The sequence below is a fragment of the Staurois parvus genome, unplaced genomic scaffold (assembly GCF_062004578.1).
Source record: "Staurois parvus isolate SC_StPar_1 unplaced genomic scaffold, SC_StPar_1.0 ptg000106l, whole genome shotgun sequence".
NCBI classification, from domain to species: Eukaryota; Metazoa; Chordata; class Amphibia; order Anura; family Ranidae; genus Staurois; species Staurois parvus.
Window position 1 is genome coordinate 8,570,464 of NW_028317902.1, and position 13,065 is coordinate 8,583,528.

General features: G+C 48.0%; 1 protein-coding gene across 3 annotated transcripts in view; it reads right to left on the reverse strand.

Annotated features, from left to right (window-relative positions):
- Positions 1–13,065, reverse strand: part of LOC149467577 (dimethylaniline monooxygenase [N-oxide-forming] 2-like) — a 55,278-nt gene that overhangs the window by 22,991 nt on the left and 19,222 nt on the right. For all 3 annotated transcript variants that reach the window (XM_089671548.1, XM_089671549.1, XM_089671550.1), the window contains exon 2: positions 465–601. In XM_089671548.1, coding sequence (XP_089527674.1) covers positions 465–596 — 132 coding nt within the window. In that variant the 5' untranslated portion in view covers positions 597–601. The remainder of the gene's footprint in view (positions 1–464; positions 602–13,065) is intronic.

Genomic DNA, 13,065 nt, shown 5'->3' on the forward strand with positions numbered 1-13,065 from the left:
AAGTGCAAAAAAATGGCTGCTCATCCAGGAGCTGATAACACCTGTGCTTTCTGCCTCTGGGTTGTTATCAGCCTAAGTCTCTGCTATTTATGTAGACTACAAAATCCCCCCTCCTTGTTATGGAGAAGAGAGGGGGATGTAATGTAGTCCCAACACAGTGTTATGTAGTCCTAATATACACCCTTACCTAGGGTGCAACACTGCTCAGTACAGTCACCCTAGGACAGGAATTGTGTTAATGGCAAGATTACCAGGTTAAACAAAACAATAAATGCAACCCCCACATCTAAGGACTGGCAAACTGCAATCAATATTTGTTCTTGGGTTTAGATGCACTATAAAATTCTGGGCAATGATCTTAAAAAACTTGATTTAATTAGAACATTTCTGATCTAAATATAGCATGTGAGATGGTCTTTAGACATGTGTTGCACTATAACAATACAGAATGATATATAACTTACGGAGTATTTCCAGAGTCCTCCAATATCATCACTTTTTTCAAAACATGTAGGATCCAGGCCTTCTTCCAGACAACATTTGATGGCTGCAAGTCCACTGCACCCTGCACCAATTATAGCCACTTTCATAGCCATTGTTACTGAAACATCAAAAATCACAGTTGTTATATTCAGTATATATGATTATTAGCCAGAATATGTAATCTTTTAAAGCTTCTTCATGCCTATACAATCCTTCGCTAGGCTCTATCATGCATAGGTTTATGACCATACTATATTGCATTAAGACAGCCTCTTTTTTTCTAGAAAGGGCTGACAGCGCACAGGAACACAAGTATGACAAGATTTTTTTGTGTGGGTGCTACAGTGCAGGCCTGTCATTACCCATTTAGAATGATACAACAATGCATCGCAGAGTGCCGTGGTGTGCCTGACCACTGTATGTGCAAATATGCAAGCTCCATCTGTTTCAGCTCAAGTGAAAGGGGAGCACACTGAGGTACCTTTACCTTGGGTGCAGAGGACCTTTCTTGGTACTGCTTGTAGCTGCCACCAGGCTCCACTCTGATCAGAGGTCTGCAGGACATTAGGAACTGTAAAATCTGAGCACCAGGGAAACAGAGCAGGGCCAGAGGCAGTGTACACAGTGTACACCTAAGTGGGGCCCACAGCAGACATTTCTTAAAGCAAAGCCTACTGTGCACGTCCAGTAGCACCACCATTTTAGGAAGGACATACTTTCATCTCAAAAAACGGTCAGGGATGGGCTAGCACAATGCTCTGTGTGCTGTCATTGAGAAGGAAAAAAATCACATTGCCCATGCTAGTCCCAGGATTGATATGAAAGATTTCTTTTTTTTTTTATTGTAAATGTGCACTTCTATTAAGCTGTGGTAATTTGGGAGTGAGCAGGGGATGTTTTTTACTTCAAATAAAAGTTTGGAGAAGGGTGGATGGATTGTTCATCTGGGGCAGTGGAACTAATAGGAAGGAGCAAGCTGCTACTGTCTTTCTTGGTTGTTTTTTTAACAAAACTGTGTCCATTTCTTGCATGGGAATAATATGAATGTGCTTGTTGGTGCAGTGGCAGAGAGTGAAAAAGTGTACATTAATGCAGTGGTAGAGTGAAGAAGTGTGCACCAGTGTAGAGGCAGTTCGTGAAGCCTGTACCTTTAGCAGAGAAACAGCCCCAAATAATAATGTTTCCACCTCCGTGCTTGACTGTAGAGATGGTGTTCTTAGGGTCATAGTCAGCTTTTTTCTTCCTCCAAACACGGCGAGTTGAGTTAATGCCAAAAAGCTCAATTTTGGTCTCACCTGACCACAGCACTTTCTCCCAATCCTTCTCTGAATCATTTAGATGTTCATTGGCTGTCAGGGATCCCCTCGATCCCTGCCGCGATGGTCCCGGCGCAGGCGCACTGCTCCGCCCTGTACACGGGCACTAGGTCCGGGCCGGCCGCGGCGTTCGGGTTCGCGCATGCGCAGTAGAAGCCGCGGCCGCCCGCTGGGCACCAATGGCAGCGCAGGGCGGGATATTTAAATGTCCCTGAGCTGTCATTTCGTTGCCTTCTGGTCTTACCTGCTTCCTGTGATTCTGAACCTGTGCCTTGTAAGTTTATTGACCCGGATTGTTCTTGACCTGCTGATTTCTCCTGCCCAGACCCTTGCTTTGCCTGACCTCTCTCCCTGGATGCCCCTCATTAGATCTGACCTACTGTTGCTGACCTGGCGTGTGACCCGACGATTCTCTGCCTGCTCCCTTGTACACTACCGTCCTCTACGTTACCAACTCGGCCTGTCTGACTTCGCACTTGCTCAGCCATCCATCCATCCATCCCATCGGGGTCACCCGACCTCCTCACATTTGGCTCTCCCTGGTTGGAGCCCCTGGCGAACACCCCTACCACTGACAGGTGTGCTCAGTAGTGGCGACCTGGTCTCGGGGTACTACAAGTCCATCCCCACCATCAGGGGCCCTGGTGAACAAGTACCCTGGGGCTTAGACTCCACGCTCTGGGCACGCCTTACCAGTGGAGTGCTAGTGGTGCCGCTCGGCGGTCCCTCACAGTACCAGAAGGCCATGACTGAGCCTCGAGGAGGACCCTCCCCGATGGAGGAGGTTTGCAGGCACCTGGCTACCCTGACGCAAGCAGTAAACTCCTTGCAGGACAGATGTTTGCAGATTGAGAATCGGTTTCAGGCCTGCACCATATCTGCTCCTGTTTCACAGGCCCCGGCTCCTGCACCTCCGGTCGCAGCAGCCCACGAGCCGGCTCCTGGGCCTTCCGCATCACTCCCTATGGCGGAACCCCGAGTACCCTTACCCGAGCGCTTCCACGGGGATCGCACACGCTTTCGGTCATTCCGTGACTCCTGTCTGCTCTACTTTGAACTGCAACCATGGACCTTTTTGACAGAATCGGTGAAAGTGGGGTTTGTTATCTCCCTGTTGCAGGGTGAACCCCAAGACTGGGCCCACCGACTAAGGGGAAATAATGATCCCCATCTGGTTACGGTTGACAACTTCTTTAACGCTATAGCCATCTTATACGATGACCCCAATGGGCGGCCTCGGCCGAGGCCACATTATACGCACTCTGACAAGGTCAGCGAGCGGCTGAGGAATACGCCTCTGACTTTAGGCGCTGGATGGGAGACACTCGCTGGAACGAGTTCGCACTTTTGCACCAGTTCCATATGGGCCTATCTGAGGCTCTGAAAGACGAGCTCGCTCGGGTGGAGGTGCCCGAGACATTAGAGGACTTGATTGCACTCACCATTAAAATTGACCGTAGGCTACGGGAGCGCAGATTGGAGAGGTCTGGTCAGGGTCGCGGAAATACCTGGGGATCATTCCAAGGATCCAGTCAACATACTAGGCCAAACATCCAGAACCTGCCATCTGAAGATGCTCTCGAACCCATGCAGCTAGGCCTGGCACGGCCTAAACTACCGCCAGAGGAACGCCAGCGCAGACGCTCCCAGAATCTGTGTCTCTACTGCGGTGAAGCTGGTCACATGGTACGTTCCTGCCCGCAGAAACTGAGTAAGTTCACCTCATCTTCTTTATCTATTGGCAATATGAATCCGTCCCAATACTTAGTTGTCCCCAGCTTTCAGAAAGGACCGTGGAGGTGACGGCCATAGTTGATTCGGGGGCATGCAGCTGTTTTGTGGATATCAATTTTGCTCACCAGCAGGGTATCCCCCTCCGTCCAAAGGAGAAGGGGTTTCACATCTTTTTGGCTGATGGGTCCCGGATAAAGTCAGGGGTGGTTAACCAGGAGACCCCTTCCATTGTGACTTCCATTGCCGGTCAGCACCGGGAACTCCTCCGCCTGGATGCTATTGCATCACCCCTTTTCCCAGTCATTCTGGGGCTCCCATGGTTGCGGGCCCATAACCCCCAAATTGACTGGGAAACTGGGGTTGTCTCGTTCCCTTCCCCATACTGTCGGGAACTGTGCCGAACTTCGGGCCCGGAGGTCCCCCAGGTTCTCCTGTGCTCTCAAGGGGATGCCAGCCTAAAACAAGTGATTCCTGCAGCCTATCATAAGTTTCTTGATGTGTTCAGTGAACGGGGAGCAGATACTCAACCCCTCCACCGCCCATATGACTGTCCTATTGATCTGTTACCCGGTTCTGAAATTCCCTTCGGGCGAATTTTTCCCCTTTCTGAGCTAGAATTAGGGGCCCTGAAGGATTATATTGAGGACAGCCTCCGGAAGGGATTCATCCGTCCCTCCACTTCCCCAGCAGGTGCAGGGATCTTCTTTGTAGAAAAGAAAGACAAGACTTTGAGGCCATGTATTGACTATCGGGAGCTGAATAGGGTCACAATCAAAAATCGTTACCCATTACCACTGGTACCAGAATTATTCCAGAGCTTAAAAGCTGCAGTAGTATTTACCAAGCTGGACTTAAGGGGAGCCTACAACTTGGTTCGCATAAGGGAGGGGGATGAGTGGAAAACGGCCTTCCGCACCCGTTTCGGCCATTTCGAATACCTGGTCATACCTTTCGGGTTGTGCAATGCGCCGGCCACCTTCCAGCACTTTGTAAACGACATCTTTAGGGACTTCCTGGACATCTTTGTCATCGTCTACTTAGACGACATTTTGATTTTCTCATCCTCCCTGGGGGAGCACAGGGTACATGTAACAAAGGTGTTGGGGCAGTTGCGGCAGCACAGGTTGTACGCTAAAGCAGAGAAATGTTGCTTTGAACAGGCTAGCGTTACATTTCTGGGTCTGATTATCTCCACCACGGGGGTCGCAATGGACCCTCAGAAGGTCTCTGCGATCCTAGATTGGCCTGAACCCATGGACAGGAAAAGCGTCCAACGTTTTATCAGGTTCGCAAACTTCTACCGGAAGTTCATCAAGAACTTCTCGGGTCTGGTCTCCCCCATCACTCAGTTAACCAAGCTTGGGACGCGATTCAGATGGACGCCAGAGGCACAGGAAGCTTTTGAAGCACTAAAGAAGTTATTTACCTCGGCACCCATTCTGGGTCATCCCAACGCCTCCCTGCCCTACATCTTAGAAGTAGATGCGTCAGAAAACGCGGTTGGCTCCATCCTTTCCCAGCGAAAGGGCGCCAAGGAATTACTTCACCCAGTAGCATTCTTCTCACGGAAACTTACCCCTGCGGAGAAGAACTACGACATTGGGGATCGAGAACTACTGGCTATCAAGACCGCATTAGAAGAATGGAGGTACCTGCTGGAAGGTGCCTCACATCCCATCCTGATATTCACGGACCACAAGAACCTGGAATATCTGAGGACGGCCAAACGTCTGCGCCCACGACAAGCAAGATGGGCATTGTTTTTCTCGAGGTTCCAGTTCCACATCACATACAGGCCGGGATCAAAAAACATGAAGCCAGACGCGTTGTCACGTATGTACGAGGACGCCAAGGAGATCCCAGTACCTGACACTATTCTGCCTGCAGGAAACTTCTTGGCCCTCCAGACGAACCTTCGCTCTGAGATCCTGAGAGCGTCCACAGTGATGTCTACCTCCGATGGGGCGCCCCTCCAGAACAAGGGGGGACTCCTATGGAGGGAGGACCGGATTGTGGTGCCGGAGGATGCCCGAACCTTAGTCTTGGGACATTGCCATGACCACCCGATGGCAGGACATTTTGGCCCGGTCAAGACCCTGGAACTTCTCCGACGTTCCTTCTGGTGGCCGGACATGGCCAAGGATTGTAAAAGTTACGTGGGCTCCTGTGCTATCTGCCAGCGGAACAAGCCTTCAAGAAATAAGGTGTGGGGCCTGCTACGTCCATTACCCATCCCTGAACGGCCCTGGCAGAAAATCTCTATGGACTTCATAGTCGAGCTTCCACCTTCACTGAACCACACAGCAATTCTCGTGGTCGTGGACTGCTTATCCAAGATGGCCCATTTCATTCCTTTACGGAAGACTCCATCAGCAGTCGAGACGGCGCAAGTTTTTATTCGAGAGGTCGTTAGACTGCATGGGGTTCCCGAAGACATCGTCTCGGATCGAGGGGTGCAGTTTACCTCGAGATTTTGGAGGGCATTGTGCAAAGCCCTGGATATCAAGCTATCCCTTTCCTCGGCATTTCACCCTCAGACCAATGGTCAGACCGAAAGGACCAATCAGACCCTAGAGCAATACCTGCGATGCTACACATCATTCTCTCAGGACGACTGGGTGCCACTTCTCCCTTTGGCGGAATTCGCGTACAACAACGCTTGCCATTCAGCGACAGGGCAGTCCCCGTTCTTCTCCAACTATGGGTTTCACCCTGTCTTCCTCCCGGATTTAGTCCAGGAATGCCCAATTCCAGCGACACAGGATGCACTAACCTTTTTCACTTCAAACAATAAAAAACTACAGGAAGCCATCCGTCAAGCCCAAGAAGACTACAAGAGGGCTTTTAAAAGGAAGCGAAGAGGGGATCTGGTGTTGCGGCCCGGAGAGAAGGTTTGGCTGGCTACATTGAACTTGAAGATGCTCTGCCCGTCAAAAAAGTTGGGACATAAATTTATAGGCCCTTTTTGCATCAAACAGATGGTCAATGAAGTGGCCTATGAACTTGTTCTCCCTGAGACACTCAAGATCCACCCTGTCTTCCATGTGTCCCTGTTGAAGCCGGTAGTCCCTGATGCCTTCCCGGAACGGGAATCCAGGCCCCCGGAGGCCGTAACAGTTGAAGAGGAAGAAGAATTCGAGGTGGAGGCAATCCTGAAGTGCCGACGAAGGGGGGGGCCAGACCCAATTTCTCATCAAGTGGAAGGGCTACGGCCCTGAGGACAATTCGTGGGAACCAGCCCATAATGTCCATGCACCTAGACTTGTCCGGAGGTTTCTTTGTGATCACCCGTGGTGGAGAGATCGGGTGGGCATCCGGAGGTTGCCCGTAGGGGGGGGCAATGTCAGGGATCCCCTCGATCCCTGCCGCGATGGTCCCGGCGCAGGCGCACTGCTCCGCCCTGTACACGGGCACTAGGTCCGGGCCGGCCGCGGCGTTCGAGTTCGCGCATGCGCAGTAGAAGCCGCGGCCGCCCGCTGGGCACCAATGGCAGCGCAGGGCGGGATATTTAAATGTCCCTGAGCTGTCATTTTGTTGCCTTCTGGTCTTACCTGCTTCCTGTGATTCTGAACCTGTGCCTTGTAAGTTTATTGACCCGGATTGTTCTTGACCTGCTGATTTCTCCTGCCCAGACCCTTGCTTTGCCTGACCTCTCTCCCTGGATGCCCCTCATTAGATCTGACCTACTGTTGCTGACCTGGCGTGTGACCCGACAATTCTCTGCCTGCTCCCTTGTACCCTACCGTCCTCTACATTACCAACTCGGCCTGTCTGACTTCGCACTTGCTCAGCCATCCATCCATCCCATCGGGGTCACCCGACCTCCTCACATTTGGCTCTCCCTGGTTGGAGCCCCTGGCGAACACCCCTACCACTGACAGGTGTGCTCAGTAGTGGCGACCTGGTCTTGGGGTACTAAAAGTCCATCCCCACCATCAGGGGCCCTGGTGAACAAGTACCCTGGGGCTTAGACTCCGCGCTCTGGGCACGCCTGACCAGTGGAGTGCTAGTGGTGCCGCTCGGCGGTCCCTCACATTGGCAAACTTCAGGAGGAGGACCTTACAGGGTGCTGAAGGATTTCAATCCATGGCGGCATATTGTGTTACCAATGGTTTGTTTGGTGACTGTGGTCCCAACTGCCTTGAGATCATTCACAAGCTAATCCAATTTAGTTCTGGGATGTTCCTTCACTTTTCTCTTGATCATCCTTACCCCATTAGGTGAAATCTTGCATGGAGCAACAGACTGAGGGCGATTTATAGTTATTTTGTATTTCTTCCATTTGTGAATAATCGCTCCAACAGTTGTCTCTTTCTCACCAAGCTGTTTGCTGATGGTCTTGTAGCCCATTCCATCTTTGTGCAGGTCTACAGTCTTGTCCCTGACATCCTTTGACAGATCTTTGGTCTTGCCCATGGTGGTGCCTGAGAATGAGAATCTGTGGACAAGTGTCTTTTATACACATAATGAGTTGCCATTAGGAGCATCTTCTTAAATTGACAGGATTAATCTGTGTACCACATGAGCACATAGCCAGTCTGTGGGAGCCAGAATTATTGTTGGTTGGTAGGGGATCAAATACTTATTTTACTTACTGAACTGCAACTCAATTTATAACATTTGTATCATGTGATTTTTCTGGATTTGTGGTTGATATTCTGTCTCTATAATTTAAAATACATCTATTATAAAAATTATAGATCCTTCATTTTGTAAGTGGGCAAACGTACAAAATCTGCAGAGGATCAAATAATTATTTTACCCACTTTATGTTGATGGTCAGTAAGAGAAGTCTCCCTATGCCCCTTTATATTGATAGACAGAGAGAAGAATGGCCCTTACATTGATAGTCAGTGGCATGCTTGCTTACATTAGTGGGAGAAGGACCCCCTTAGGGTTTAAGTAGACAAACTTTAGACTCAGAAGTTAGTCAGATGCCATTATGCTTTCCACTTTTTCTGATATGATTTGGCTCTCTTTTGAGTTTTGATTTGCCTTTCATTTGTTCAACAAGTTGCTTCAAGCTGCTTCTGAATTGCATGGAGTTGCTTCTGTGTTACATCAAGCTTCTTTGCAGTTGCTTGACACTGCTTATGGTTTGCTTTTGCATTCACATAAACTTGTATGTTAAAGTAAAACTTCTCAAGCAAAGTGTACGTAAACCTTTATGTTGGTGACCAGAAAGAGAATACCCCCTAACATTGATTGCGAGAAGAATTGCCTTTACATTGGTAATCAGGAAGAATAATGGCCCTAGCATTGGTAGTCAGTGGGCAGAATTACATTTAAAAGATAACTTCGCCTTTAAACAAAAGTAATAAATGCACATTTTTTACAGGTGAAAAATGTGCATTTATTATTTTGTGTTAGGAGCCTGTAAAGCATTGCACCGACGATCAGCAGATCACTGATGCCATGCAGGTCTCCTGCAGACTGTCAATGTATCTGCTTGCTTGTACATCCCGTACAAACAAGTCGATACTTCTGACAGGAAGCTTCAATGAACTACCACAGTGATCCACAGCGCCGTGGTAGTTCATTGAGGACTACAAGTAGACAGCTGCTAAGGCTGTCGGGACCTGTAGTCCATTAATTCATAGAGGACTGTGAATGAATGACGCAGCCATGTGGGCAGAGCCCCGCACGACCGTGCTGTTTTTGAAAAGTGACAACTAGTATTGGGAACTTCTGTCCATACTTCTTTCCTAGAGGGCGACAGCTGCAGGGTCAGGAACAGGTTACATGTGCCCCCCTAAAAATGGGTGGCACATGTAACATGTTTCCAAAGGTGAACTTATCCTTAAAATTATATTCATTGAGAAGGATACCACATTACAAAAATGACTGGTGTTATTGGTTAATTACTTGAGAGCTAAGAAGGGTTACTACATTGTAGTCTCATTTACTCTGATGTGTAATGTTTTGATGGCACCAGAGCTATGCAGATACCATCAAGTGGGAGATTGCTCATCCCTTATAGGTCACGAAAATAATCAATTATCATGAGCTGTTGACGTAACTCTGGAGATTTCTCTCAGGATGAGAGAGCCACCACTTGCAAACCATTATGGGGATCCTTGCAAATTTACAGAGTGGTTCAGCCAGGGGCGGACTGACAACTCATGAGGCCCCCGGGCAATAGGGGATCATGGGGCCCCTGTGTCCTTGCCTAAACTCAAAAATGCCTATGAAAAGGTACCAGGGGCATCTCATGGGGCCCCCTACTGACCCCGGGCCCTCGGGCAGTGTCCGAATTTCCAAATGGTCAGTCCGCCCCTGGGTTCAGCCTATTATCCTCAACTCTATTCTTTTTTTAATACACACTAGGCTGATAAAGTCAGTGGAGTGGATTATGGTGATTGTTGATGAAAGTTTAGGTGCAAATTCTTGGACAGCACGTGGTTATATTAGTGCAATATAGGGTTGATTTACTAAAACTGGAGAGTGCACAAATTTGGTGCACTGTGTATATGATAGAAGCAATTTCGTACAATTGTAACATCCCTACAGTGTACTGAGTACTTATGTTTGCAACACAAAAAAAACAACTTGCAGATCAGATCACAAAGAAACAATTTCAAGTCTGACCAGTATTCTTCAGTAAATTTAGGGACCCATTAGCTGCCAGTTTTCTTTATTGCCATTGTGCAATTTGCATGGAATGTGCTTATGAAGAGATGTACAAGTAAAAAAAATATTCAAGGATTAACTTCTTGCCGACCAGCCACTGTAGAAATACGGCGGCAGGGCGGCACGGCTGCGCAAAATGACATTTTAAAACGTGCTTTTGCAAAACAGGTAGGGGGCGCGCGCGAGGCGCGCCACCGCCCTACCTGCGCCGCCGATCGGGGCCGCGGGTGTCAGTTGCCGGGTCACGGCCAGTCATTGCCTGCCATGTCCCGGCGATTAGCAGCAATCATTGAGAGAGTGCACGGCTGCAGTGTTTACACTGCACCTCTGCTTTCTGTCAGCTCCTGACATGCTGATCCAGAAAGAAGAGTTTATCTCTCCGGATCAGCGTGTTCCCGTGCAGTACACACCCCCACCCCCTAGTAAAACACTCCCCTCACACAGTTAACCCTTTCAGTGAATACAAAAGTTAACCCCTTCCTCCCCAGTGCCATTAGTACAGTGTCAGTGTTTTTTTTTTTGCACTGATCACTGTATTGGTGTCACTGGAGATGTCAGTGACCCCAAGTCAGTTCCCCCCAGTGTAAGAATGTCTGTTGCAGTCCCGCAGTCCCGCCATAAGTCACTGATCGCCGCCATTATTAGTATAGAAAAAAAGGTAACAATCCCAGTAAGCTCAATTTGTGTGAAAAAAAGGACGTAAATTTAATTTGGGTGCAGTGTTGCATGACCGCGCAATTGTCAGTTAAAGTAACACAGCAATGTAACACAAACCTCTTCTGTAACCGCTTCTTGACCACCCTATAGCAGAAATACTGCTACAAGGCGGCATGGGTGCACAAAATCACATATATATATATATATATATATATATACATGATTTTGCGCTCCCATGGTTTTCATGTCCCTCCCAGATAGCGTCAGATTGCCCGTCAGTACACCAGTCATCACATTTAACCCCTTGATTGCCAGGAGCACGCTCATGTACAATAAACCTCCATTCCTAGCATAGTGTCTGAACAGGTCAATATCTTTGATCAGATCAGCACTATGCCAGCGTTCACATTAGTATAGCGTCCCAAAAAACGCAGCGTTAGCAGGATCAGCCCCGGCACCTGCCAGCACCTGCGTTTAGCCCCTACGCTTACCCCCCCCTTCTCCCCCAGCAAGTGCAGTGTCAGTAGGTCACTGTCACTTGATACATTGCACACAAAACTGCAGTGTTCGCAGAATCAGGCCTGATCTCTGTTAGCACTTGCCGGTAAATTTTGATGACTCTCATATGCAGCAGAGTGCCAGTACTAGTGCCGCTCTACCTTTTGGTGAACTGGTGAGTACCAGCGGTCTAGTACATCTTGGTCTTTCACATACCTCCTTGATTTTTGGAGCTGCTTTTCACAGAATATCTGTATGCATTGATTGTGGATCAAAGCAATTTATATGTACAACAATTTATCACCACCAACCCAAATTCAAACCTTGCCAGACCAGTCGCATGGAAACTCATTACGGTTTTCGAATTTACATTTTTTTTCCGGCCTAACCCTCAACATGGGCATTACTAAAAGAAATGAATTTCAGTTGTATTGTTCCGCAGACCCGATTCATCATATGCCGTGTTCTCTGCTGCCATGGCCAGGCATAGATATGAGAGTATAATGTGTTTTATGAATTTCAGCGACAATACACTCTGTCATCCTCAGGGTAACCCTGAATTTGACCGGCTCCACAAAATTCAGCCCCTCACAAATCACCTTAACCAAAAATTTGCAGATGTCTATACTCCCCAGCAAAACATCTGCGTTGATGAGTCCCTCATTAATTTTTATGGCCGCCTTGCATTCAAACAATTTCTCCCCAGCAAGCGCGCCAGATATGGGGTCAAGATGTATAAGACCAGTGAGAGGGCAACAGCCTATACTTATAAGTTTTGGATTTACGAGGGAAAAGATAGTCACATGGAGCGCCCTGGATGCCCAGACTAAATGGGGAGCAGTGGCAAGATAGTTTGGGACTTGGTGTCATCCTTTTTGCATATGGGGTACCACTTATACGTGGACAATTTTTATTCAAGCGTGCCACTATTTAGACATTTGTTCAATCTTGGAACTGTTGCTTGTGGCAAAGTGTGACCTAATGTGTGCCCACCATTAGAAGTGCGTGGATGCAGGGCGGTATATTCTAATGGTGGGCGTACCACACACTTTTTCTGGCAGAGATTTCTTCTCATTTTTTCATTCAGTCCACAGGCTACATACAAAAAAAAAAGAACATAGTATGTACACCCAACAAGGACCAGCGACGTACTGGTACATCACTAAACTTTGAATGGTTATACCAGGATGATGTCTTCAGCTGCAGGCATCATCCTGGTATTGTTTTTTTTCAGCCGGCGATCGACTTTCATGTAAAAGCAATCCTAGTGGCTAATTAGCTGCAGGATTGCTTTTATAAGCAGCGAGAAATGATTCCCCCCTCCCCTGCTGCCTTCCACGGCCTTCTCGAGCAGTCTCGTGCCATCAGGGGAACCTGAGAATGCAGCCGGTGTTTCTGCCAGCTGACCATAGAGCTGATTGGAGACCAGAGTGGTGCCAATCATCTCTATAGCCTAAGAATTCGGAAGCTACAAGCATTTCATCACTTCAGTTTCGCAGGATATAAACAGCTCCATTTGTAAATTGGGAAAGCATCTGATCACACCGATTTTGGTTTGATTAGATAATGTAAGGGCAGAGGAGATATTTAGAGCCTGATAGACCCCAGATTTCTCAAAAAAGAATATATGACAATGCCCATTGAAGTTATAGGGGATATTTGCATTCCCTGTTATAGCATTAAAAGTGATCAAAAAAAAAAAGTAAAAATAATAAAAAAGAATCAAAGTAACTAAAAAAAAAAAATA